Source organism: Candoia aspera, chromosome 4, assembly GCF_035149785.1.
Source record: "Candoia aspera isolate rCanAsp1 chromosome 4, rCanAsp1.hap2, whole genome shotgun sequence".
NCBI classification, from domain to species: Eukaryota; Metazoa; Chordata; class Lepidosauria; order Squamata; family Boidae; genus Candoia; species Candoia aspera.
In genome coordinates this window covers 64,728,837-64,756,001 of record NC_086156.1, presented here as the reverse complement: position 1 = coordinate 64,756,001, position 27,165 = coordinate 64,728,837, and the positions used below count along the sequence as shown (strand labels likewise).

General features: G+C 41.9%; 1 protein-coding gene across 2 annotated transcripts in view; it reads left to right on the top strand.

Annotated features, from left to right (window-relative positions):
* BAG1 (BAG cochaperone 1) overlaps positions 1-25,988 on the top strand; it is a 50,500-nt gene extending 24,512 nt beyond the window's left edge. The window contains exons 5-9 of one of the 2 annotated variants that reach the window (XM_063300306.1): positions 495-608; positions 1,425-1,532; positions 4,885-4,954; positions 11,173-11,235; positions 25,850-25,988. In XM_063300306.1, the coding sequence (XP_063156376.1) occupies positions 495-608; positions 1,425-1,532; positions 4,885-4,954; positions 11,173-11,195 (315 nt within the window). In that variant the 3' untranslated portion in view covers positions 11,196-11,235; positions 25,850-25,988. The remainder of the gene's footprint in view (positions 1-494; positions 609-1,424; positions 1,533-4,884; positions 4,955-11,172; positions 11,236-25,849) is intronic. The other variant, XM_063300305.1, reaches the window with a different exon arrangement.
* The last annotated feature ends 1,177 nt before the right edge of the window (positions 25,989-27,165 follow it).

Genomic DNA, 27,165 nt, shown 5'->3' with positions numbered 1-27,165 from the left:
CTTTCCCCATAAACTGCAGAGCACTTATACTCAATCACTTGGACATTCCTTCATTGGAAGGCATTCCCTGCAATGATAGAATTTGCCTGTGGGGTTTGGATGCCATTGAAATGATGGCACATGTCCTACTTTATTGAACTTTATGTTATTTCAGTACTGTAAATATTTCTGATTAGAGGTATTTTTGGACATTCTAAAGAATTTTATGCTAAATTTCTTCTGGATAACCAACCCTTTCCAAGTTGCAAAATTTTGCTACTCTGTAAGATTAGGCATCAGCTTGAGGCCAAACAGAATATGGGCGCACTTACACCTGTATTCAAGTCTCCTGGTCATTGCATGTTTTACTGTAAATTTTGTTGTGATTTATGGATGACATTCACTTGTTCCCTTATACATTACTCTGTGACTATAATAACATTTTTGCCTTTTATCTGAATGCGTCACATCAAGCTAGATACGTCATGATTGTAATGTTCTCTTGTCTTACACAGAATAGTCCTGAGGAAGAGACTGAATTAAAGAAATTAAAAGTTTTGGAGAAATCAGTGGAACAGCTAGCTAAAAAAATAGATGAAGTAAATAAAGAGCTTAGAGAGATTCAGAAAGTAAGTTATTTTTTTCGTTTTAATAGTTAATATGTATCTGTAAAAGTCAATAATAGATATGTCAGTTTAAAACTAATCAACTGTCAATCTCTTTTAGCAAAATGCTAACTGATCTGAGGACTGGTATGGACAAAACCTTCTGTTTATGAATATAAAAATGAGTTTTCTCCAGAACAATTGCTATATAATATGCAGGGCTCTGGAAGTGTGATTCTGGGATGTGTATAAGTGTAACCCTGGGTGCAGATCATGTGTATTTTCCTCTAGAATTGGGATAGACTCACTCTAGATGAGATTTTGGAAGGTACTCCCAGTGGGGGAAGAATGATATGTGTTTGACTATGTGTGTTGTTGATATTATGCTAGAGCCTGGATCTGAAGGTAACCCACCCAGCCAATGGGAGCGTGGAGGTGTAAGAGTATGTGTGATCTGTACATATGCTATTGGGGAAGGACTGTATGTATGCAGAGTTGAGATAGAAGACAGCCAGCATGTGTAGCAGTAGGGAGAGAAGGCAACATGAAAGAATAGAAGTCTGCATATGAAGGATGCTTGGGTATGTGACGTTGATGAACAAATGTAAGTGAATGGCGTATGCATGCTTATTAATGTGTATTAGTGAATTTCATTTATACTCATATGCGTCAGTGCTTGTCTGCATAAAAAGTTGGACACATATCTGTGGTATACATGGAATTAGTTAATTACAAAACTATAGATATTATAGGAGTATAGCTCTAGCTATTATAATAAAAATGTCTATATACAATTAAGTTATGAATAAGCATAATGTGAAAAATGTATTTTTCATATAGGGTTTTCTTACAAAGAATAATCAAACTGAAGCTCTTAGTCAGTTGGATAAGCGGATAAAAGGAACTGCTGAGCAATTTATGAAAATTCTGGAACAAACAGATGCTATTGTGAGTAAAAAATTACAACGTATGTGGTTACCTGAAAGAAATCTTGGTTAGTTCTTTAATTTTAAATTATATTGACCTCAGAGTTATTCAGCTTGACTATCATAATAGATCAAAATTAATAAATTAATCTATAATCATCATCACCATATTGACACCTGTCACAGAGGTTAACACCCTTCAATGACCTAAGTACCTCCCTCACCCCAAGCAAAATCTACTGAATCCTTACAAGATTTTTAAATCCACAAGATTTGCTGTGCTTCATATCAAGATTTTGTAAACTTTTAAGGAAGAATGTCAAATTCTCATGAGATTTTGGCCATTTTAATTATTATTTCAGTCTGCCTCTTGAGAAAACTGCATTCTATTGCTTAAATTTAATGTTAATCACTTTTAATGCAGACTGTCAAGCCCTCAGAGGCTGGCAGGCTCAGGAAACAAGAACCACTTGGATTTCTGGAAATATATTTATTTCTGGTAGTATAATGTTATGGAGTTTTGAAAACCAACCAAAGTAATTCTCCCATATTCTAGTATAATTATACAAGAGTTATTCTGAGTGTCTTTTTTCCTCTCCCCTAGACTCAAGCATCTTTTCTGTAATGGTCCTGTTTCCTCCCTAAACTGTCTTGCTGCTCCCTCTGCGTTCCCAAAGTCTGTTAGACATTCCATCACACTGACTCAGTAAAATCCATGAAATCATATCTAATTTTGATACATCTGAAGCTCCATGCACCAGAAATAACTATATTCCATTTTGAACAGCAGTTTATCTCTCGCTCTGTGAGAGGATGATTCTGAAATCCATGCAGGAAGTTGGAAGAAATTCCCTTCCCTTCCCTTCCCTTCCCTTCCCTTCCCTTCCCTTCCCTTCCCTTCCCTTCCCTTCCCTTCCCTTCCCTTCCCTTCCCTTCCCTTCCCTTCCCGCAGAGTTACTGCATATCAAAAGCATAACAAACAAAACTTCCTGAATGTTTTAGTTGAATACCTGATGCATTTCTCCAGCTGAGGACTAAAGATAGTAAATTCAGTTATATTTTAGTAACACTGAAATCAGGAAAAAGATATTCAATAATAATATGAAAGGATACTTTTCTTCTGATAGCTGCTTGAGGTGTTTTGTTGGTTTCTTTATGACATTATTATGTCATTCACATAATGATTTCAGAAACATACGTTTTATATAAAGTTTTGTTGGCCATTTCACGTGTTATAATTCCCTTTCATCAGTAAGGGGAAATGTACAGAAGAAAATGTTTAGTTTGCATGCAAAATGCTACATTTATAAAGAATATATAAAAAGAAATCATAATGAATCACAATTTATCCTTTTGAATGCATGCACCAAAATAGTTACATGTCTGTTTCTCACACAAAAATGTCTCTGCTGTTTTCATGCATATAATTTACCATGTGCGCAATTTTATTGTGCTATGCTTGGAATTTTGGGTCAATTTCAAGTGTAGACTATGATATTGAGATTTACATGGCTATTTTAAAGTGAGCTAGTTTTTTGTTCAATATATTATTGCTTACTAAGGTTAATATATAGCCAAATTCAGCCTTCATCTTTATTTGCAGAACTACATTGGTATTTTCTTCAGTCATGGTCAACTGATAGATGTACTGGGACCATCCTATTGAAAAATATCAGCCCCCCCCCCCAAATCCTGTATGCAGCATTTATTGATTTTAAAACAGCTTTGACTCCATTTCTGGAGAACAATTGTGAAAAAAAATTAGAAGTTTCAACTATTGATAGACTGTTGGCACTCATTAAAATGTTATATAATAACACATATATTCAAATAAGACTTGACCATTCAGGTTAGCTTTCTGCTGTGGTACAAGGATGTTAAACTTCAAGGATGTTAAACAAGGGCGTACTTTAGATCCTTTGCTGTTTAACTTCTACATCAATGATATGAAGGAAAAGCTTATAACTCCAAAACATCACCGTGCAAGTCTGACTCGCAGACTTTTAACCATTATCCCAACTTCACCCATTGAACTGAGGAGAGCTTTAAGAGAAATTGCTTCCTATTGACAGATAATGAGTTATACAGTATCAAAAAACAAAAAATACAGTATTCTCAATAGTTCTATATACTTCCTCATTTATAACATGCTAGCTAAGCAAGACTGAGGATGATTACCTCAACCTCTTATTAGCTTGATCAAGAGGTGGAGATCTCAGGTAATGTAGCCAGATTCTGTATACCGGCAATGACAGAATGCAAATGACTGCTTCAGGTGGGGTGAACTTGATTATTTAATCCATGTTAAAATATTTTATATGTGTTTTTGGTATACTGTTTTATTTAGATCATGATTTGTTTTGATGTATCTATTTTATTATTTTCTTACTGTTTAAGTTCTGGTCTTCGACCATAACAAACTAAATTATGTATGCTGCATTTTCTTCTAAGTAAACACAGATTAAACAATATTAATTATAAACATTGTAAACATAACATTACACAGATAGTTCATTTTAAACGTATCAAAACTTTAATATAAAACATAATAGGCTCATTAATAGCAATATTATAAATGCTACACCCACAGTATTAAAAGACCTAATAACATTCCTAGCCCGCAGTGAATTAGGAGCAAAAATGGAAAAGATAAAGTAACTATAACATACTCAACCATTTATCATCAAGCAACATAGACACCATCTGAACAAAAAATGCCATCCTTGTTCCTTGTCATAGCTAGTTGTCTTATAGGTGGTAGAGTAGCAGAACAGACAAAACAAATTTCTTCATTAAACAATATGCTGCTAAAATAGGCACAATTGCTTTTAGGACAATAACATCAGTCCCCAGTAAACAACATTCTACATGTACATTCAGAGGACCATTATAATTCTTATAGTTCCTTCTGAAGATTAGGCATGGTAGGTAAAAAGAACGTAGTCCTGATGTCAAACAAAATATCTTTGGTATTACAACATAATAGGATTTTCCTATGACAGCTGTAAAGCATTCTTAGAACAGAGTTAAGTAATTCTAATCCTAAAATTTAGAGCTTGCAAATAACCCAAATGTTTACATTTAAAACATCCATTTTCTTTTGCCAGTTGTTATAATAAGAGCGGATTGCTCAACAATAACGATGGTTCTTTGAGTGATTACCTGTGTGCAAAACATATTTCAGGAATCTTCCAAAGCTGAATTTAGGTGGGAAGATCATTCTCTTGATTGCAGATATGCTACAACATGCTTTCCATCTTTCCCCTCAATTTCCTGAGATTGCTACAACATCACAGGAAAAACAGGTTACTGTACTTTGGCTATATTATTATTATTATTATATTTTTATTCTGCCTTTTTATATATAACTCAAGGCACGTATAGAGGGGATGGAGGTAGGTTGTGAGAATGCACAGATGGCCACTCAAAACATCACAATTACAGGTAAGAAACATCAAGATAATAGTATTAATTAGCAGATAAAGTTGCTCGCATTTGCTCTACGTTGGACTCCAGCTTTAAGGCAGGGCTAGTGGAGGATACGGGGGCAAAGTCTGGCATGGTTATCTGGGGGGAGTTTGATCCGGTTGCACCTGAGGAAGTGGACAGGGCCCTCGCAGCTACTAGTTCGGCCACTTCTCTATTAGATCCGTGCCCTTCCTGGTTTGTCAAGGCTGCCTGGGAGGAGGGACGTGATTGGGTCTGGGCGGTGGTTAATTCCTCTTTGAGAGAGGGGGTGCTCCCGCCGGCTCTTAAGGAGGCGGTGGTGCGTCCTCCCCTCAAGGGGCCATCTCTCGACCCAACCAGCCTGGACAGTTTTCGTCCGGTCTCCAACCTCCCTTTTTTGGGGAAGGTTGTGGAGAGAGAGGTCGCGTGGCAGCTGCAGAGGACCCTGGATGAAGCGGATTATCTGGACCCTTTTCAGTCAGGGTTCAGGCTGGGTTATGGGACTGAGACAGCATTGATCGCACTCTTAGATGACCTCTGGCGGGAGCGGGATGGGGGCAGTGTGACCATCCTTGCTCTTCTTGACCTCTCAGCAGCCTTTGATACCATTGATCATGGTATCCTTCTGGACTGGCTTTGGGAGTTGTGGGTGGGCGGCACAGTGTTGTGCTGGTTCTCATCCTTCCTCCGGGGTCAGTTCCAGTCGGTGTTGATAGGGGAGAAAGGTCCAGCCCACATCCCCTACTCTGTGGGGTGCCTCAGGTCTCGTTTCTCTCCCCTCTCCTATTTAACATCTACATGAGACTGTTGGGGGAGGTGATCCGATAGTTTGGGGTAAGATACCATCAATACGCTGACGATACTCAGCTTTATATCTCTACCCCAGACTGCCTGAGTGATGCTGTGGATGTCCTGACCCAGTGCCTGGAGGCTGTAAGGGCCTGGATGGGGTGCAATGGGCTTCGACTCAACCCAAGCAAGACTGAGTGGCTTTGGGTTTGTGGGCCTCCTGGTGCTAAGGTTTTTCCACCTTTGGTCTTGGATGGGGTTGCACCGCCCCAGACAGACCAGGTGCGCAATCTTGAAGTCCTCGTAGACTCACGGCTCCTGCTCGAAGAGCAGGTGGCAGCTGTGACTAGGAGGGCCTTTGCATACCTTTGGGTTGTGCACCAGCTGCGCCCATTCCTAGACCAAGAGGCTTTGCTCACAGTTGCTCATGCCCTTGTGACCTCCTGTCTGGACTACTGAAATGTGCTCTACATGGGGCTGCCTTTGAAGAGCATTTGGAAGCTTCAACTGGTGCAGAATGCAGCTGCACGGATAGTAAATGGTATCAGGTACTCGACACATGTAACACCACTACTACATGAGCTGCGTTGGTTGCCAGTTGGTTGCTTCCGGGTGCAATTCAAGGTGCTGGTTGTCACCTTTACCCTTCATGGCTTGGGGCCGGGTTAACTAAGGGACCACCTTCTCCCAGTTGTTTCTGCCCGTCCAATTCGATCTAGTAGGTTAGGTATGCTGCAGGTCCTGTTATCCAGGGAGTGTCAGTTGGTGGGAACTAGAAGGTGTGCCTTCTCTTCCATAGCGCCTGCCCTCTGGAACATCCTCCCTCCAGAAATTAGGATGTCCCTGACCCTGTTGGCCTTTCGTAAGGCCGTGAAGACCTGGCTTTGTGCTCGGGCCTGCAGCCTCAAGCGTGTGGATGGTCCCGTCTCTTGGCTGTATTAACGTTGATGCATTGCTCGCTTGGCAGCCATGTATATTTATTTTGTATTTATTTTATATTTTAACTGTTTTAATTGTAATTGTTTTAATTGTTTTATAGTTTTATTGTTGTAAGCCGCCCAGAGTCACTTGCTGAGATGGGCAGCTATAGAAATCAAATAAATAAATAATAAAAATTTATATTGATATGCTTTTGTCCATATGCCTGCTAGAAATGGAACATCCTGGTTGATTGCATCTAATTAAATAGTACTACTTGTAGAATGACCACATAAATCTTTAGGAGATGGTTGGCTTGCTAACTGTAGCAAAAGGTAATAGTGGCAATGATTAAATTTGAATATCTTTAGCGTGACATTAGAGAACTTTTCTTGGGTTAGAAGTAGTCTTTAGGCTTTTCAAAAGAAAGATGTGTAATTGCTATAAATGATCAGTACCCTGCAAACATTCCAGATATGAGGGATGCTCCAATGGAATGGTTGGAGTGGGAAAAAATGGTAGGAAGGACTAGGCTGTGTTTCAAATGAAAACTAGAAATTATCATAATTTTCATAAGTACAAGGTCTGGTCATAACTACCACTCATTCAGCACTGTTGTAAGTTCAAACTGTTGCTGAACAAGTGGTCGTTAAATGAGGATCACCTGTATAGAGTTCCAAATATCAATAAGCACGTGCATTTGCAACAAACTGTAATCTTTTGAATGCCAAAGATTTACGGAATATCTTATTTATCTTTTTAGTAATTCTCTTTAGTAATTCTGTTTGAAGTTTGAAATTCCTTTCTTTTCTGTAGCATGGTAGGACTCATATCGTGGAAAAAAAATAACACTTCATCACCGTCCCAATTTATCTCTTTTAGTCCATGAGCTTGTCAATAAATAAATAAACAAGTACAATGTTTTTGACTCATTTGTGTAATTGGGTTCTCTTTATCTAGTTTTAGGACTTGTGTGAAAAACAGTCCTGATGTTTTAGGTCATATTTATGCAGAAATATTGAAAATTCAAAAGCATTCACAAACTTTCAAGCACCACTGTATTACTAAATCAGTGCTCCTATTACTAGCCTTATATGTGAGTGCTAGATCTACTTTCTATTACCTCTATATCTATACTATTTCTTTAGAGTCCTACTTCATATATCTTATTACTTTATCCTATATCCCTACAGTGTAGTTCTTTATTACTAACTGATATATAGTACTTTGGCCCTATTTCTCATGTCAACAGCTTGATCAAATATAATCTTTGGAAGAATCATACTATATAAAATTGATTAACTTCTTCCATAAATGGTTACATTTAACCCAGTATTATACAATAGAGTTTTTTTAAAAAAGTAGATTTCTTGAGTCAGAATTGTATCTATTATCCTGTCTGTCCTTAATAGAAAAATCCTGCACTGTTCCAACTATTTCAGCAGAGAATCTAGTAATTTATCATGTCTTTCACTCAACATCTTTCCTTTATATGATTCAATGAACATTGTGTTTTAAGTGCTTAGAGAGAATTAAGTTCCTGTTTAGCAGTCATTAAAGCTTTATATAATTCTGGTGTAAATTGTCTTGTATATATGTTCATAAATTCTCTAACGTTTTTCCCAAAATTAACTTTTTATTTTATTTTTACATGCAGCATAAGTAATGATATGAACATGTATACTGTATATGCCTTAAAGTCACACCCAACAACCAATACATTTGGAGCATATTTATAAAAGGGGGAAAAAACCCTTCAAATTTGTTGAATTTTAAAATGGATCCTTTAGAAATGATATATGTATTTATGTATATCTAAAAAAAAGATATAGTTAATCTGTTCAACTAATGATTGCATACCAGAAAATAAAAAAGTATATTTAAAAGATTTAAAAAGATGCCACATAATATCCAAATATGTGGATATGCCTTTAAATGCTTTCCATGTTACAGAATTAGACTTATCTGGAGTAGTATTGTGATTTAATTAAGTATCTTAAATATGACTAAAATTTTAGCCATAATTAACTGATCTACAGACAAAGGAAAAGTTGTTCAAAACAACTATGTAAAGTATCTGTAACATACTTTAGGAACATAGGAACAAAATAATAAATGCACTATGTTTAATGAAATGCTTAATTATCAGTATTGAAGTATAATTTTCTGAATTATTTATTTCTTCTAGCATTTGTTAATCAAAGTTACCACATCTCTAGGAGATTTTGAATTTCTGGTAATATAGTTGACCAACCCATCCCATGGATAAAAGATCTTCCTCCTGAAGAAGAATGTACATTTCTTGTTTTTTTAAAAAAACCTTCAGTATTTAGGTTGTCCAGTTTCTTAGAGGAATTCTAAGGCCTTTTATCTTCCACAAAACTAATGGAGACTAAAATTCAAAGGGAAAAAAACCTGATGGCTGACATTTATTTTGAAAAACTAAAAACCGTGAAAGGTAACATAAGAAAAAAAATAAAGACTATAAACCAGACAGAAACAAAAAGCAGTATAAAACCCAAACCAAAAAGGAAACTAAAAAGCCATAGCTAGAACTTCTGGCTGGGGCTTTACTGAAATTACAGTTCCTATAACAATTGAAGGATACAACGTGATGCAAATTCAGTAGTACGCCTCGCGGAGGTTGAGTTTGGAAAACACCCTTCCCTTTGACAAGTGTGCCAGCATATCTTTTACGAGGGGGAGGGGGTATTTGTTTGACAGGGAGGCGGAATTTAACCAGCGGTAATCTGTGCATAGTCTTAGGGTGCCGTCCTTCTCCCGGAATAGGACAGGCGCTCCAACCGGTGAGTTTGCCGGTTTGATGAAGCCCCTAGTGAGGTTTTTGTCTAAAAAGTCTCACAGCGCCGCCAATTCCCTCTGAGTCATGGGGTAAATTTTGGGCTTTGGTAGTGGGATGTTCGAGAGCAGTTCAATTGTACAGTCTGTCTTGCAATGGGGGGGTAATTGGTTCGCCTCCTCCTCCCTGAAGACGTCGGCAAAGTCCGAGTATTGCTCCGGCAATTCTTCCAGAGGGGAAGCGTGGGCTTGGTGGTCGACGATCTCAGCCCTCCCCACAGTCAAAGCGGAGGATTTCTCCCTTGCTGGCGCCTGATAGAACCCGTCCACGAATGTTATCGAATGGGTCCTCCAATTAATGTAGGGGTTGTGGCGGGTTAGCCAGGGGATCCCCAACACCACTATGGGCTTGCCTACCGGGGTGACCACGAAGTCTATGGTCTCCTTGTGGGTGCCCATTTTCAGGGTGACCTTCCTTGTACCCTGGGTGGCCGGTCCCCCCCCCCCCCTGCCGTGGAGCCATCGAGTTGCTGAAAGATCAGCGGCTTTGGGAGGGGGAAGCAGGGTAGGTTTAATGCGGTGGCAATGTCCGGGTGGATCAGGTTTCTGGAGCACCCAGAGTCCACCAAAGCTCCGACCGCGATGGCTTTGGGGCCGTAGGTCAATTCAATTTCCCCTGCCAGGATGGGACAATCCCCACTCACCCTGGGGTGTCGCGCTCATTCTTCACCACCTGCCCGCTGGGGCTGCTTAGGGCAGGTGGAAGGCGTTTCCTGCCGGCTGCTCCTGGGCGTCCAACACGTCCCCTGCGAGGTAGGCGTCCTCTTCCTTGTCCGGGGTCACTAGCACTCCTGTCAGCCGTCTGGGAGGGTTGGGTGGCTTGTGCGGCGCCTTCTGCGTTGGTCTGGGCGGGCGATCTGTCGTTCTGGCCTTGAGGCATTCAGCTGTCCGGTGGCCTGTCTTCCCACACCTGACACATTGCCTGCGGGCAAACCGACGTTGTCGCTCTGCGTCCCATGTCGAGCCCGACTGTGGAACTGGCCCTTTCCTGCTGGGAGGGGGTCTGTCTTTCTCGGTCGCTAGCATGAAGGTGCGCTGGGCATGCTCAGCCTTCCCGGCAAGACAGATCCACTTGTGCAGGGAGTCTGGATCGTCTCTGTATAGTGCCCATTGCAACACCTCACGGTTGAGGCCATCCTTGAACATGTCGATCAAGGTGGCCTCGGACCATTCCGGGATTTTCCCGCAAACATCGCAATGGCGATCATGACAAATATGCGGTGCTTTATGGAGAATTGCAGTCATGCCTTGTAATTGAGATAGATAGATAGATGATAGATGGATAGATGGATAGATAGATGGATAGATAGATAGATAGATAGATAGATAGATGATAGATAGATAGATAGATAGATAGATAGATAGATAGATAGATAGATAGATAGATCCATTCAGTCATGTCTGATCCTCAGAGACTGCCTGGATTAGTCCCTGCAGTTTTCTTGACAAGATTTCAGAAGTGGTTTGCCATTGCCTTCTAACAGGTACTGTATATAAAACTGACTGATTCTGCTTGGTTGTTTTTTCAGTTATTTATATGTTTTATAGTGTTATTAAAGCAGCTATTTGTGGGAACTTTGTTTAGGCATATGACTTTATATGTGGCTTTCAATATCATGGAATGTCAATTTATTTTTGTTCTTCCCCAGATTCTACCAGACAACTTCAATGATAGTAAACAGAAAAAGAAAGGGCTAGTGAAAAAAGTTCAGGTAAGTCCTATAATAAAGTAAGTGCATTTTGCATCTAAAGCAGAGATTTAAAAATCAGAAATTTCAAGTCTGTAGGAAAATTGTACAGTCTGGGTTAGGGAATTAAGAAACAGAACTCCAGCACAGAATCCTATTTCATTTATATAACAAGACTATAGGGTTGAGTAAGAGACAGTTCCTCTCCACCCTCACAGCCTCAAGGTACTGGGTCAGCACAGAAATGGCATCACCTGCCTGGCCAGGGGTAGAGTTGTATCAATCAATCAATTAGTCAATCAACATTTATTTACAGTCGAAACACAATAAAAGACCGGCATACAATACATTGATTGATTGATTGAGTGAGTGAGTGAGTGAGTGAGTGAGTGGAGTGTACTGATGATACTGTGTCCCATGCTGTCAAATGACCTCACCCAGCCATTGCATATAAGTGTTAAAGATGAGTGGCAATGGGCCCAGAAGCACTCCACATTGCAGGAGCCTAGGGATAGAACTCCCTTCCCCACTAACACTGACTTGGAGCCAGTTGCAGAGGAAGGAGGAGAACCACTGCAAAATAGTGCCTCCCAATCCCCAAAGCCTGTCCAGCAAGTACATATCTTCATTATTTCATAATATACCGAAGAATAGAAAGTAGTTGAACCCCTGATAATTTAATATTGGCAAATTTTTGCATTAGAATAGCCAAATGGCATTGATTGCACAGACCTTTCTTAATGCAACTGATGTCTAGATTAATATACTAGATGGTTTTAAACTGTTTTTTTCTAGTTCCTTTCTACTGCATTTCCTCAAAAGGAAAATGACCCTGAATTTAAAATAGTTCCTCTCCAAAAAGAATAGATAGAAAAGTACAGTAATTATAAAACAAGACAAAAATCCTATGCAATGCCCAGCTTCCATCCCATGTCAGCCTAGGCTTGCCAATACCAGGTGCAACCAATCAACAGATCCTTTCATCAGTATGTGTGTGTCAGACAGTTGTGTATATATATCTATATGTGTGTGTGTGTATCTGTGCCAGAAGCCATCCTTCAAAAAGGGATATGATAAAAAAAAATTAATTAGATTAATAATTACCAATTAAGATTAATTATCTGTAAAATCAAGTATCCCATTTATAGAATTAACCGATTTTCATGTGCATATGCCACCATTCTTTCATAAACAAAAACATACACCTAGACATTTCTATCTCTCTTTCTAGTAAAAAATAGCAAAAAATAAGATAAAAGCAGGATGTAGATAGGATAAGAGGAAGGGTAGCTGCACTGGGGTGGGGAGAAGGTGTGAGACTAGGCTGAAGTTGCCATAACCTAAAGATGAAGCAGGCACGTAAGCAGAGAGGACAAAAGCCAGGAATCTTGTCTAAACAAACTCTTCAGGGGAGGTAGACAAGAAGATGTCACCTGAGCGACAAAGGAAATTGGGCCTGAGCAGATGGGCCTGCAAATCAAAGGAAACCCCCACCCTAATCCCATCAACAAAGCAAAGACTTTTGGGGATAAAAGGGTCCCAGAGCCCGCCCACTCCTTGAGTCGTCTTTGGATCCAGACTTGGCGGCTTCCATCCCTCTAGCTAGCACCTGGCAGCCTAGTGAGAAGGACGTGGGTAAGTGTGGATGACCGTGTGTGTGTTTGTGTGTGTGTGTGTGTGTTTGTGAGAAAGAGCAAATGTATCTTGCAATCAGTAAAGTTTTGCTGTTAACTTTAAATTCACTGGGTCTCCATGTATTACAAAGAACCTGTTGTGCCTCAGTGTTAGGTTGAAAGTTATTTGTGTGTGTCCCTAATTACTTCCCAGCTGTTGACCAGGGCTGTGTGTCTTGTCTGCTCAAGCCGCACCTATCTGGAAAACCCAGGTAGAAAGCAAGGGGGGCTGACAAGATCTGTGTGCCTCAACAGGCTGTGAGTGTGTGAGCCAAGCCTGGCAGCTTGTGTGTGCAACATTTTTATTGGTGTTACAAGTGGGATACACAGTTTGGACCCTTTGAATTTATTATTTGAGTGATCAATTATGCCTTTGTGGAAATTTGGGGATGCCCAACAAAAGGGTGCTTTGTCACCGCCTGCCTCCCAGGCGACAGCTCCACTGGAGAATCCTAAGGAGAGGGAAATGGGTTTGGTGTATTCTGAAAGGATGGAGAAACTTGTTAAGAAGTTGGAATTGCCTACTGGTGACTTGCAGGAGAAAATGAAGTCAGTGTATTCAGGGAGGGATGTTAGGATAGAATTTGAGAAGCTGTACAAATTAAGAGGAGGAAAGAAACAGAAAGATTTACCTGGAGTTTTGGCAGTAATATTGGGAGTTGGCTTGTCCCATGTGGATCAGCTCCTCTCACAGTTGAGGTCGGAGAACTCCTCTTTAAAAGGAGACTTGGAACAACTCAAAAATAACCACCATGTTTTGCAGGCTGATTATCAGCTGCAAAAGAGCCAAATGGTGGAACTAAGAGAGACCTTGGCTCAACTTAAGGATAGTGTAGGAAGGGAAAAGGAATGGCAACAAAAACATGCTGCGCAGGAACTAAAAATTGAAGTTTTAAAGGACCTTGTGCAGACCTCTGCTAGGAATAAGCACCAAACATGTGGAGAATGCAGTAAGGTGGGGGAACTGCGCAGACAAATAAGGCAACAATCTTACCAAATTTCCTGCTTAACAGGCTCAGACCTTGATGAAACCCCAGACTTTCCCTCTGATGGGAAGGAGTCTTTTGAGGAATTAAGCAAGAACCTCCCTGGGGCTTTAATAGCAGCAGTGGAAACCCGAGCACAGACAAGGCGCAGAAATGCCCAAAACCAGCAATGGAGTGGGAACAAGTGGTCACTCATACCCCTTTATCGGGAGGAGAGCTGAAACAGACTGTTACAGATCTGGGGGCTTTGAGCCCTGACCCCCTCAAATGGACCTGGAGCCTACCTCAACTCAGCCTCCAGTACAATTTGTCTGACCAAGAGATTGAGTGGGTCGTATTAACATATCCTGAAGTCCGCACCGAATGGCACACCTACCGGAGACATCCTAATCCTTCCAATTCTGGTGACTGCCTTAGTGTCTTACAGGGGCTCCAAAACATGGTTCAAGACTTGATGGCTGGTACCCAATTACAGCTTAAAGCCATTGGGGATCGGCAGGGGAAAGAGGACCCTTTAGAATTTTGCCATTGCTATTTATAGTATCAATTCATAGCCAGAACAGAGCCCTCTAATAACAGGGATGAGGGGCGAATGATGGGTGATATAATGCAGCGCCCTTGGAGCAATCAGTCTCTAAAAGGAGTGCTGGGGGGGTTGCAGCGCAGCCGAGCGAGCTTGGATTGGGCGCATGGATGCAGCTTACCTGTTAGACTTAGCACTTTGGAAACAGATCTGTGAGAAGCGAGGAAAGCTGTTGGGAGTGTTGTAGAGGAAAGTAAGATAAAGAGTGTGGGGGAGGTGAGTGTCATGAGTACTGATGGCGAGCAGGAGGGGGCCTCTATCCAGGGGGGAAAATGCATGCGTAGTACTGAGGAATTAAGCAGCCATTCAAAGAGACACAGATCTGACCCGCCCTAACTTTTGGGGTTTATCTGTCTGGGTTTTTCCCATGCTGCTTCAGTTTGTTAGGATTTTCTGTCTTATGTAGCAGTAATAAACACTAGAGACCTATTCCTCATCTCAGCGTGGTTCCTGACTGTTAGGACAGTGAGAGTAATAAAAGATAGGTGGGAAGAAAGTGGGGGAGACAGCAGGAATAGGAATTTTTGGAGCAATCAGGGGCAGAGAGTGGGGAATGGAGATGAGCATGTTCAAATGTGGTGAAAGCTGAAAGAGTTAGGGGAAAACATGTAAAGATGGGATGGGGCTTCTACTAGAAGCTTGAAGGAGCTTCTAGTTACAAAGAAATCAGCAAGGAAGGCATGGATCAGAAGAAGAAAAAGAGGGGAAAGTTAAGGACAAAGAACAGCCTTTTCCGCTGCTCCGGCAGGAACTGAAACAATTAACAGAAGCTTTAAGGAAAGTTTCAGTCCTAGCTGTAAAGGGGGAGGAGAAAATTGCTATCTCAGATCCTAAGGAAACTGCAGTCTCAGACCCCCCCCCCCCTTAGTTGATTTCTAGGGCTGCCCTGCTGCTGTGGTAGGTAAACACATGGGTCTTGACTGGCAGTATCAGGGAAAGGTTTTAAAAGACCCTAGAGGTATGAGGAATTACCTCTCTGTTTTAACATGCAATGGTCCTAAGCAGGATCTGTTAGACACTGGAGCTGAAACTTCTTTTATTAAACACCTTCCTTTAGGTAGCAAGCAGATTTCATCTTTGCTAGTGACTTCCTACAATGGAGAGAGAAAGAGTTTAGCTTCCTATAAATTGTGAATCAAAGTAGCTGGGGTTGAGGTCCCACTCAAAGCCATTTGGGACTCCTCTTGTATTGAGGACCTCATACTAGGACAAGACTGGCTAATAGAAAATAAATTTTGGTTTGACCCCTATTCTGGGTGCTTATACCAGTTAGCCCCAGGAGCGATGGGGCAGGCTCCTATTTCTAAGCAAATATCCATTGCAGCCCTATCTGCCTCACAGATCATGGACTGGGAGGCTTTGGTCCCAGGGGTTAACCAAGTCCATTGCAGCCAGAGTGGAAAACATGTTAGTGCCCAGGTAGAGATCACTGGGTCCCCTATACCCCCCCAGAAACAGTACCCAAAGGCTGCTGAAACAGGAATCACAGAGATTATTAGCGAATTAGAGAAGGAAGTGTTCTAAAAAAACAAGTAAGCCCCTTTAATAGCCCCCTGTAGCCCATTCTGAAATCGGATGGAAAAACTTACAGGATGGTGATTGACAACAAAAAAAATTAATGACCAGACACCCCCAGATGGCCCCCATAGTTGCCAGCATGCCAGAGCTCAGCAGAATTGGGCCCAAATTTAAATGGTTTAGTGTAATCAACCTAGCTAACTGCTTCTTTGCCTTGCCCTTAACAGAAGAAAGTTAAGCACGATTTGCTTTCACTTTCCGAGGGCAACAGTATGTCCCAACACGAGTGCCTCAAGGATTTCATAATTCCCCAGTCATTGCTCACTATTATGTCACTCAAATGTTAGATGAGCTCTTGCCAGAAGATCAGGAACAGGTCCACTCTTGTAACTGAAATTATTCAACCCCCATTGCAAATCAGGTTGATTGTCAAAATGTACAGGCTTTCAGCTGTTTGCAGTGATCAAATCAAACAAAAGCAATTGAAATAGCTCAACACAACGAATGCTTCAAGTGGTGTCCCCAAAGTCAACTGAAAATGCAACTCATAATTTATTTATTTATTTATTTATATTTATTTATCTAATTTATCCCCGCCCATCTCCTCCCGTCGGAGGCCATAATGACTTCTCCAGTCTCAAAATTATTCAACCCTTGATGGCAAGCATCTTTAGTTCTTAGTAGAGCACCCTTTTGCTGTTATGACCTGCTGCAAACAAGATGCATAGCCAGACACCAGCTTCTGGCAGCATTCCTGAGGAATCTGAGCCCATTCCCCATGAGCAATGGCCTCCAGTCCAGTAATATGCTTGGGTTTGCGTGCTGCAACCGCCTTCTTCAAATCCCACCAGAGATTTTCTATGGGGTTCAAGTCAGGTGACTGTGATGGTCCCTGTAGAATCTTCCAGGACTTCTTCTGCATCCAAGCCTTAGTGGAATTTGAGGTATGCTTGGGATCATTGTCCTGTTGGAAGGTCCAGTGACACCCAAGCTTCAGCTTCCTTACAGACTGCATGACATTTTCTCCTAGGATTTCCTGATACTTCAGTGAATCCACCTTGCTGTCCACACGCTGCAGGTTTCCAGTGCCAGAGGATGCAAAGCAGCCCCAAAGCATCACCAAGCCACCACCATGCTTAACTGTAGGCAGAGTGTTCTTTCCAGCGTATGCTTGATTCTTCTTCCTTCAGACATACCGCTGATCTATCGGGCCGAAAAGTTCCAGTTTTGTTTCATCACTCCACAGAACAGAATCCCAAAACTTCTGTGGCTTATTTATATGATTTTGAGCATACTGGAGCCAACTTTTCTTGTGCTTTTGGGTCAGTAGTGGTGTACATCTTGGAGTTCTGGCATGGAAACCTTCTGTGTTTAGTATGCGCCTTATTGTGCTCACTGAAACCTTAGTGCCTGTTGCCACCAAGACTTCCTGCAGGTCTTTTGCAGTCACTTGAGGGTTTCTCTCCACCTGCCTTCTCAGAAATCTGGTTGCAGCCATTGACAACTTCCTTTTTCTGCTCTGTCCAGGTAGTGTAACCACTGTTCCTTGAACTTTGAACTTGAGAACTATGCTTCCAGCGGTGTCTCTAGGAACATTCAGTGCCTTCCCTATCTTTTTGTATCCTGTTCCTTGTTTGTGAAGGGCAATGATCTCTTCTCTTACCTTTTTAGACCATTCTTTTGACTTAGCCATACTGTATTTCACTCAACAAACCCCTTGCCACTTCAGGTATTTCATGTGTTCCAGCTCAAGGACACCTGGTGCAACTAATGAAGCTCTTGATTAGTTGCATCAGGTGTGCTTGAGACAACACCTGTTTTGCATACAGTATGTGTGCTGTTGTGACAGATTATATTCAGGGGGTTGAATAATTTTGAGACTGGAGAAGTCGTTATAAGTTGCATTTTCAGTTGACTTTGGGGACACCACTTGAAGCATTCGTTGTGTTGAACTATTTCAATTGTTTTTGTTTGATTTGTTCATTGCAAACACCTGAAAGTCTGTACATTTTGACTATCAACCTGATTTACAATGGGGGTTGAATAATTTCGATTACAACTGTATGTTGATGATATTTTAGTTGTAGGAGAGACAGAGGAAGAAGTGAAAAATTGCACCCTTTGGGTGCTGGAGAAGATTAAAGATACTGGGTTTAAGTTAACCTAAATAAGGTACAATTAGTGCAACAGGAAGTAAAATACCTAGGTGTAACATAGGGACCAAATTGCCAATATCCGCTGGATAATGGAAAAAGCCACGGAGTTTCAGAAAAACATCTATTTCTGCTTTATTGACTATTCTAAAGCCTTTGACTGTGTGGAGCATAACAAATTGTGGCAAGTTCTTAGCGGTATGGGGATACCAAGGCATCTTGTATGCCTCCTGAGGAATCTGTATAACGACCAAGTAGCAACAGTAAGAACAGACCATGGAACAACGGACTGGTTTAAGATTGGGAAAGGAGTACGGCAGGGTTGTATACTCTCACCCTACCTATTCAACTTGTACGCAGAACACATCATGCGACATGCTGGGCTTGAGGAATCCAAGGCTGGAGTTAAAATTGCTGGAAGAAACATTAACAATCTCAGATATGCAGATGATACCACTTTGATGGCTGAAAGCGAAGAGGAACTGAGGAGCCTTATGATGAAGGTGAAAGAAGAAAGTGCAAAAGCTGGCTTGCAGCTAAACCTCAAAAAAACCAAGATTATGGCAACCAGCCTGATTGGTAACTGGCAAATAGAGGGAGAAAATGTAGAAGCAGTGAAAGACTTTGTATTTCTAGGTGTGAAGATTACTGCAGATGCTGACTGCAGTCAGGAAATTAGAAGACGCTTCATCCTTGGGAGAAGAGCAAGGACAAATCTCGATAAAATAGTTAAGAGCAGAGACATCACACTGACAACAAAGGTCCACATAGTTAAAGCAATGGTGTTCCCCGTAGTAACATATGGCTGCGAGAGCTGGACCATAAGGAAGGCTGAGAGAAGGAAGATAGATGCTTTTGAACTGTGGTGTTGGAGGAAAATTCTGAGAGTGCCTTGGACTGCAAGAAGATCAAACCAGTCCATCCTCCAGGAAATAAAGCCAGACTGCTCACTTGAGGGAATGATATTAAAGGCAAAACTGAAATACTTTGGCCACATAATGAGAAGACAGGACACCCTGGAGAAGATGCTGATGCTAGGGAGAGTGGAGGGCAAAAGGAAGAGGGGCCGATCAAGGGCAAGATGGATGGATGATATTCTAGAGGTGACGGACTCGTCCTTGGGGGAGCTGGGGGTGTTGACCGACAGGAAGCTCTGGCGTGGGCTGGTCCATGAAGTCACGAAGAGTTGGAAGCGACTGAATGAATAAACAACAACAAACATTGGATGGGAAGGGCAGAGGATTGATGTGGACAAAGTCAAAGCCCTGACCTCCATGGAAGCTCCTAAGAATTTGAAATCCCTCAGGAGCATCTTGGGAGCTTTTAACTTTGTTTGTCAGCACATCCCTAATTTTGCAGACCTGGCTCGACCCTTGTACAAATTGCTGAAGAAGGCACAACCATGGGAGTGGGGAGAAGAGCAAGAAAATGCTTTTAAAATGCTAAAACTTTGGGCTGGAAGGAATCCTGCTCTTTGCAACCCAGAGACTAATTCTTCCTTTTGGATCAGGCCCAATTTCTCTGATCATGCTTTTGGAGCTGTGCTACTTCAAAAGGGAGAGGATGGTCAGTTGTTACCTGTTGCTTATGATTCATGCACCCTTACTCTCCCAGAACAAAAATACACCCCATGCGAGACGGCCTGTGCAGCTGCTGTGTGGGCATTGCAAACCTTTGAGCTTTTTACAGGCACATCACCCATCATTTTGCAGGGATCCCATTCTTCCAGGGAGCCTTGGGGTAGCAACCGATTGGAGCAGTCTTTGCGGCTTCCCCCCCTTCCTCTTTGCCTGGGCACAGACGTGGCATGATGTGATGTATGATTGCACGTCAGCCCAAAGGGAGGGCCACCAAAATTGGTGTCTGACCAAGTGCAAGGTTTTGGTAAAGGCAAAATGACCTGCAGATTTACTATCATGGGAGCGCTGCAAAACAGTTTTGCGAAGAGACTCAGGAATGTAGATTTTGCCCTTAGAGTATCAGACCTTGTCAGTTTCAGTCAATTGAGCCTTGTTACATTGTAGCCAGGGATCATTAGGCAGCGCCTGAAGCAGTTCCTCTTTTAAGTCAGCCTGCACTTTCACTTTCCCGGCTGCCGCTTGTTTGCACATTACGCACACCATTCCAAGCTGCTGTTTTGAGAAAACAGTGTCCACAACTTGTGTTTGTGCTGTATGAATATTGAGGCAGGCGAGAAAGCGCATCGGCTAAAAAGTTCTTTTTACCCGGAAGGAAATTAAGGGTAAAATTGAAACGGTTAAATTACCCAGCGAATCTGTTTCCCATTTAACTTTCTGGGAGTCTGCAAGACTTGGAGGTTTTTATGATCAGTCCAAACTTCAAAGGGAGAAAGGGCACCTTCCAAAAGATGCCTCCAGTGGGTAAGAGCAGTTTTGACAGCAAAAGCCTTTTTCTCCCAAATGGGCCAATTACGTTCTGTGTCAGAAATCTTGTGGGAAAGATAAGCACAGGGATGAGGAAAACCCATGTTACCCTTTTGAAGGAGCACTGCTCCAAGAGCCAAATCAAAAGCATCAGCTTGTACAATGAAAGGTCGAGTTGGGTCAGGGTGGGCAAGAATAGGTTCACGGCTGAAAAGCAATTTCTAATTGTCAAAAGCTGCTTGACAGGCAGAAGTCCATGTAAGTTTGGCTCCAGGGGAAGTGACTCTGCCCGTTTCCCCCCTCCCCCTGGTTTTTAACAAGTCAGTGAGAGGTAAAGCAATTTGAGCAAATTGGGGGATAACATTTTGATCGTAGTTGGTGAAACCGAGAAAACTTTGAAGCTGGCGGCGGGTGCGGGGGGGGGGAGGGTTTCCCAACCCATAATGTTCTGGACCTTTGCAGGATCCATTTCAACACTTCTTGAGGATATACGGTAGCCCAAATAGTCCAGCTGTGATTTATGGAACTCACATTTAGAAAGTTTGGACAAAACCCTTTTCACAAATTTAACATGGTCTTTGAGATTCTCAGAATAAATCGAAATGTTGTCCAGGTAAACCAGGACGCCTTTGTACAAAAGCTCATGTAGGACTTTATTGATATACTGCGTAAAGACACCAGGGGCCCCTGCCAACTCAAAGGGGAGATATATTGATGAACCAAGAGGGCAGTTAAATGCTGTTTTCCATTCATCCCCCTCCCGAATGCAAATTTGGAAATAGGCTTTCCTGAGGTCCAGTTTGGTGAACACCTTCCCCTTGGAAAGGTGCGAAAGCATGTCCTTCATTAGGGGGAGGGGGTATTGATTTGTAATTGAGATGGCATTTGTTCCGCGATAGTCCATACAAAGTCTTAATGAGCCATCTTTTTTCGCCCGGAAAAGTACAGGGGCAGCCAAAGGTGAATTAGCAGGCTCAAAAAACCCTCACTCCAAGTTTATGTCAATGAATTCCCTTAAGACATTTTTTTCAGTCTCTGACATGGCATACATTTTAAGCTTTGGTAGTTTAGCATTTGGGTCTATTTCAATGGCACAGTCGGTTTTTCTATGAGGAGGCAAGAGATCGCACTCTTTCTCATCGAACACATCAGTAAAGTCTGCATATTCAGATGGAATGCCAGATTGTGGCAAGACTTCAGGCGAGGGGGAGCACTTTCCAACTCCATCTGGTTGAGCCAGGTTTCTACCTCGCACTCTCTGTCTCTGCTCCCTGAATTCTCCTCTGTCTCAATTTTTTCTTCTGCCACCTTATCATACAGCACGGTTCTCTCTGAAGACGGCAGAGGTGATGGCTGCTTCTCCCAGGACTTCCCGTGCTTAGGCATGGTTTGTCAACTCTCAGCTGATTGCTTTCTCAGGAAGAGTTTTCAAATTATGGATTCGCAGCTTAATGTCAGCACACAGTCAAGAAACTGGGTTTCTTTGAACTGTTTTATTGAAGCGTAATGAACGGTACAGAAGGCAAGCTGTGAATAAAGACTTCCCACCAAAACCTACTTTAAACTACATTCCCTTAGCTAGTTCCCTTTCCCATGAAACGTGTCACTCCCACTCCCAACCAGATGGTATTCCTGTCGTATCTCAATCCTGTGTCCTTGATGTGCTTATAGCCAAAACAACCTCTTACATTCCAACTTCACATACCCCCTCCCATCTTCTTCCCATCCTGCAACTAATGAGAATGACACAATGGGAGATGTCCTGATAAGGGTTTCTGTGAAACCTTTGATCAGGGAATCTGACATCACCCATCATTTTGCAGGGATCCCATTCTCCTTTCAAATACATTTTGCAGGCAAACCGTATGCCCACAGTATACAATCAAAAATTTGCCCAATGGACAGTTTACCTGACTCAAAAGGGGGTCTCTCTAGAGAATTTATCCAAGCCTGATTTGCTTTCTGCCTCCATTCTGGAGCAAAGCATGCAGCATGACTGCTTGCTCAGAGATTGGGCTAACCAAAACCCCATGCCCCCTTTAGCCTCTCTCACTCCAGACCAGGAAAGACCTTAGGAAAGGCACGTCAAGTTGCAATGTGGCCCAACCAGTGACAAATGGTTCAGCACATTCTTGCTAATTGCCTGGAATGCCAAGTCCAGAAACGGGACTACTCTAAGTTGCAACTCCCACTTTATGGTCAGAGACAGATTCGTCCGTGGCATACAATTTTCTTGGACTACATTGAAGGATTACCAAGAACTAGGGATGGTTGTGCACATCTCCTAGTAGTAGTAGATGGATTTTCTGGCTGGGTGGAAGCCTTCCCCACATGCAATAATACTGCAGACACCACTGCAAGGTTGTTGTACCAGCAGGTCTTTTGTCACTGGGGCCTGCCATTCCAGATTTCGACAGATAGGGTCGCATCTTTTCTTAGTCAACTCTTTGAAGCCTTTACCTCACTGTTAGGCATCAAGTGCAAACTGCATGTGGCATACCGGACTCAGAGCAGTGGAAAATGTGAACATATGAATGGGACCATTAAGACTGCATTAAGGAAACTCTGTCTCCAACACGCACAGGCATGGGCAGACTTTCTGCCAACTGTTCTAGCAGCCGTTAGAAGCTCCATCTCCAGCTCAACTGGATACAGCCCCTATGAAATCTTGTTTGGTTTCCCTATGCACCTTGGGGTGCACTGGGAAACCAGGAGAGGTTATGTAGATTGGAATCCAGAATGGCTTAAAAACCTAGCAAAAGTAAGAACAGACATGGCTAAAGCCTTAGAACAATCTGATGCTGCTTCTAGAGAATCCAAAGTTATCCCAAGTGACATTAAACCAGAGGATCGAGTTATGGTGAAAAAAGGAAAGCCAGGAGGAGCCCTGGGACCACAATGGAAGGGACCACACACAGTCCTTGATGTAATTTCACCCCACCTAGTGTACCTGGACACCAACAGATGGTGGCATCGCTCCCAAGTCAAGCCTGTGTAAATATGCTAGATTACTTTGTCCACTCCCTCTTTTGTCTCCCCCCTTTTTCTTTGTCCCCCCCCCCTTTTCAATTTTATCCACAGGATCCAAGCCATGAAGACCTGCATCCAAATACTCTTCCTGGGACAATGCCTAGAAGCCCTGCAGCACAGTTCTAACAACAATTTTTTTGTAGAACTGGCACAAACAACTATGAACAGCTCAGCTTTTTGTATGGGGCGACTTTTGACAGTGGGGGAGGTCATATCCACCCGTTTCTTTGGAATAGTGTCAAGCCTAGAGACATTAAGAGATGTTACTGCTTTAAAGAATTTCACAAATGACTTGTGGGAGGGAATGTTCTTTCACTCTGGATCTTCTCCAGAACCCGAACCATGGACAAAGCAGAGGAGAGTGACCCTGAATCTTTTAGGGGTAACCAATACAACTCAATGTGTATATTTCACTAACTTTGGGAATCATAAACACCCATTGCCCTCCAACTCTCCTGTTTTCACCTGTGAAAAGGTCTACAATATCTCCTATGCTTCCACCCCTTTATTTTTACCTAAAGGTTTCTTTCTGTTATGTGGGCATGAGGCCCATACTCATGTCCCAGCCTACAGTTCAGGGGGGCCTTGTGCCATTGGGTGCTTGACCTCTCTATATGCCCTGCCTCCCATGCAGGGAAGCCCATCAACTCAACTTAAATGGGAACTATCATCTGATTGTGAGAGTGATGTGACACTCCTTTCCAAAACAGAAGTCATAGCTCTGACTCTTTCCTTAGTGGGGGTCCCTGCACTAAGCAAAAGAACTTACATGGACCTAAGAAAAGAGGCCTGAATCCTAGCTAAAAGTGTCAACCTCACATCCTCCCTCACTGCAGCTCTAACTGAAGAAATGACTGATAATCAGGACTGCAGTCATCCAAAACCGTGTGGCTATTGATTACCTACTATTGAGGGCAGGACAGGGCTGCGAATCCTTTCAGGGTCTTTGTTGTTTTAACCTAACCAGCAATGAGAACTACATTGAAGCAAAACTAGCCAAGTTTAAAATTCTAGCCTCTCACGTCTCTCAAGATCCAAAGGGATGGAACTGGTCCTGGCTCACATCTTGGTTACTGGACTTGGGATCCTGGGGAAGGAAAATTGTTCAAATCTTGCTGTTTGTATTATTTGTCTTTATATTGATTTCCTCAATCTTTCAGTGTGTTAACTCTGTTTTCCAGAGATACTGTATCTCCATGTCAACTGGGCAGCAAACCTATTGGCAAGAATACTTTAAAAAACCTGTAATGCTCTGAGTTAGTATTATTTGTATATTAATTTCCTCAATCTTTCAATGTGTTAAACCTGTTTTCTGGAAATATTGTATCTCCATGTCAACTGGACAGCAAACGTATTGGCAAGAATACTTTAAAAAAAAACTGTAATGCTCTGAGTGGGTGATGAGTGAGCCCCATTTTTTGTAGCATCTCCTGTTTACTCAATGCCAAGGGGAGGAATATGTGAGACTAGCTGAAGCTGCCATAACCTAAAGAAGCAGGCACGTAAGCAGAGAGGACAAAAGCCAGGAGTCCTGTCTAAACAACCCCTTCAGGGGAGGTAGACAAGAAGGAAGCAAGTTGTAAAATGTCACCTGAGTGACAAAGGAAATTGGGCCTGAGCAGATGGGCCTGCAAATCAAAGGAAACCCCCGCCCCAATCCCATCAACGAAGCAAAGACTTTGGGGGATAAAAGGGTCCCAGAGCCCACCCACTCCTTGAGTCATCTTTGGATCCAGACTTGGCGGCTTCCATCCCTCTGGCTAGTGCCTGGCAGCCTAGTGAGAAGGACATGGGTAAGTGTGGATGACCGTGTGTGTGTTTGTGTGTGTGTTGTGTGTTGTGTGTGTGTGTGTGTGAAAGAGCAAATGTATCTTGCAACCAGTAAAGTTCTGCTGTTACTTTAAATTCACCAGGTCTCCGTGTATTACAAAGAACCTGTTGTGCCTCAGTGTTAGGTTGAAAGTTACTTGTGTGTGTTCCTAATTACTTCCCGGCTGTTGTCTGCTCAAGCCGCACCTATCTGGAAAACCCAGGTAGAAAGCAAAGGGGGCTGACAAGATCTGTGTGCCTCAACAGGCTATGAGTGTGTGAGTGAGTGACCATAAGCCGAACCTGGGAACTCGTGTGTGTAACAAAGGAAAGAGAAAGGGAGAAAGAAAACTGTATGGAAGAAGATGCTCTAATAGAATTGTTTGTCTGTGGTGTTCAGTGTATACCTAAAAACTAAAATAACTAAACTGTCACTTTTACCATAAGAATGTAAGAATATTACATTTTGAAAAATAATTGCATTAAATCTTTTTTTTTCCAGGCTTTTCTTGCACAATGTGATACAGTGGAAGGAAGTATTGGTCAAGAACTGGATAAACTACAATCGAAGGATATGGTCCTTGCAGAATGAAGTACTTTTAAGTAACTAGAATAAAGAATTGCTCTGTGAGCAGGAAGAAGAGTTTGCTCTTGATTTTGGAGCAGCTGTTCAAGTGTTCAAAATTTTATTTTTAGCAGAGTTCAGTGAGAGTGTTGCATGTTAGCTATTGCTTACTCATTTATATGTATTCCAGACATGTTTAAGGGTAGTCTTTACAAAAAAAACCCAATCTCCATCCTGTTTATTTTTTTTTCTTTGCTATACCCTAATATATACCCTAGAGTCGGACACGACTGGACTTAATGTCAAGGGAAACCTTTACCTTTACCTATACCCTAATATATCTGTGTATGAACATTCATGTTTCAGCTGTTGTGGTTTCAGCATTTTTACTTGTTCTATCTTTCAATAACTGTTTTTATGGATATTGTACAATCAAATCAAATAATTTTTATCATTGTCATTGAAAATAAAATTCATCTGTAACACATTAAGATGAATTTCCAACCATATTACACTGAACATATTACCGCCTTATGTTAGATCAATGGAGTAAGTGCAATCTGCAGTTAATGGTGAGTCCATCCTGCAGCCATGAGTTTGGCTACAATGTTAAGCATACCATTCATAGAGCTTATCTGGACACCTAGGGAATGGGACTGAGAAAAAGCTGCTAGGAGAGCATTATAGGAGTTTCTGTAGAAGGCACAGTGAAATGGGATGTAAACTAATGTCTCCACAGCAGGTTTTTTTTATAATGCATTGTTTCCCAGAAGACTGATAACAGCAAAAATAAATAATATGTGTAGCTAAAGCTGACATGTTGTGTTGTTAAGGTTTTTAGACTGCATATGCTTAATTCCATACTAGGTAATATCAGTGCAGGAGATTTGGATAGTGAAGTTTGTTGGCTGTCAAGAGTTATATATATCTTTTTATCATGTCAGTTATATACATGCTTGGGTAGGACAGATGAAGAGGGCTTTCAGACTCAAATTGTCATTTGAGGCTGTAATTCAAGGCTTGAATGAATCAAAAACAAAGGAAGAATATCCCAATATGCCATATTATATGCCAAGGCTCATATTGATGAAGCATGCCTTGAACAACTATATGAGGATTCTGAACTCAACTCAGTGAACAACACAGAAAGATATTAAGTGATATAACGTATCACAAAACAGAGAAGCAATGAAGCAAATTAAGCTTGGGAAGGCAGAAGGCCCAGATGGGCTTGTAGCGCAATATTATAAAGA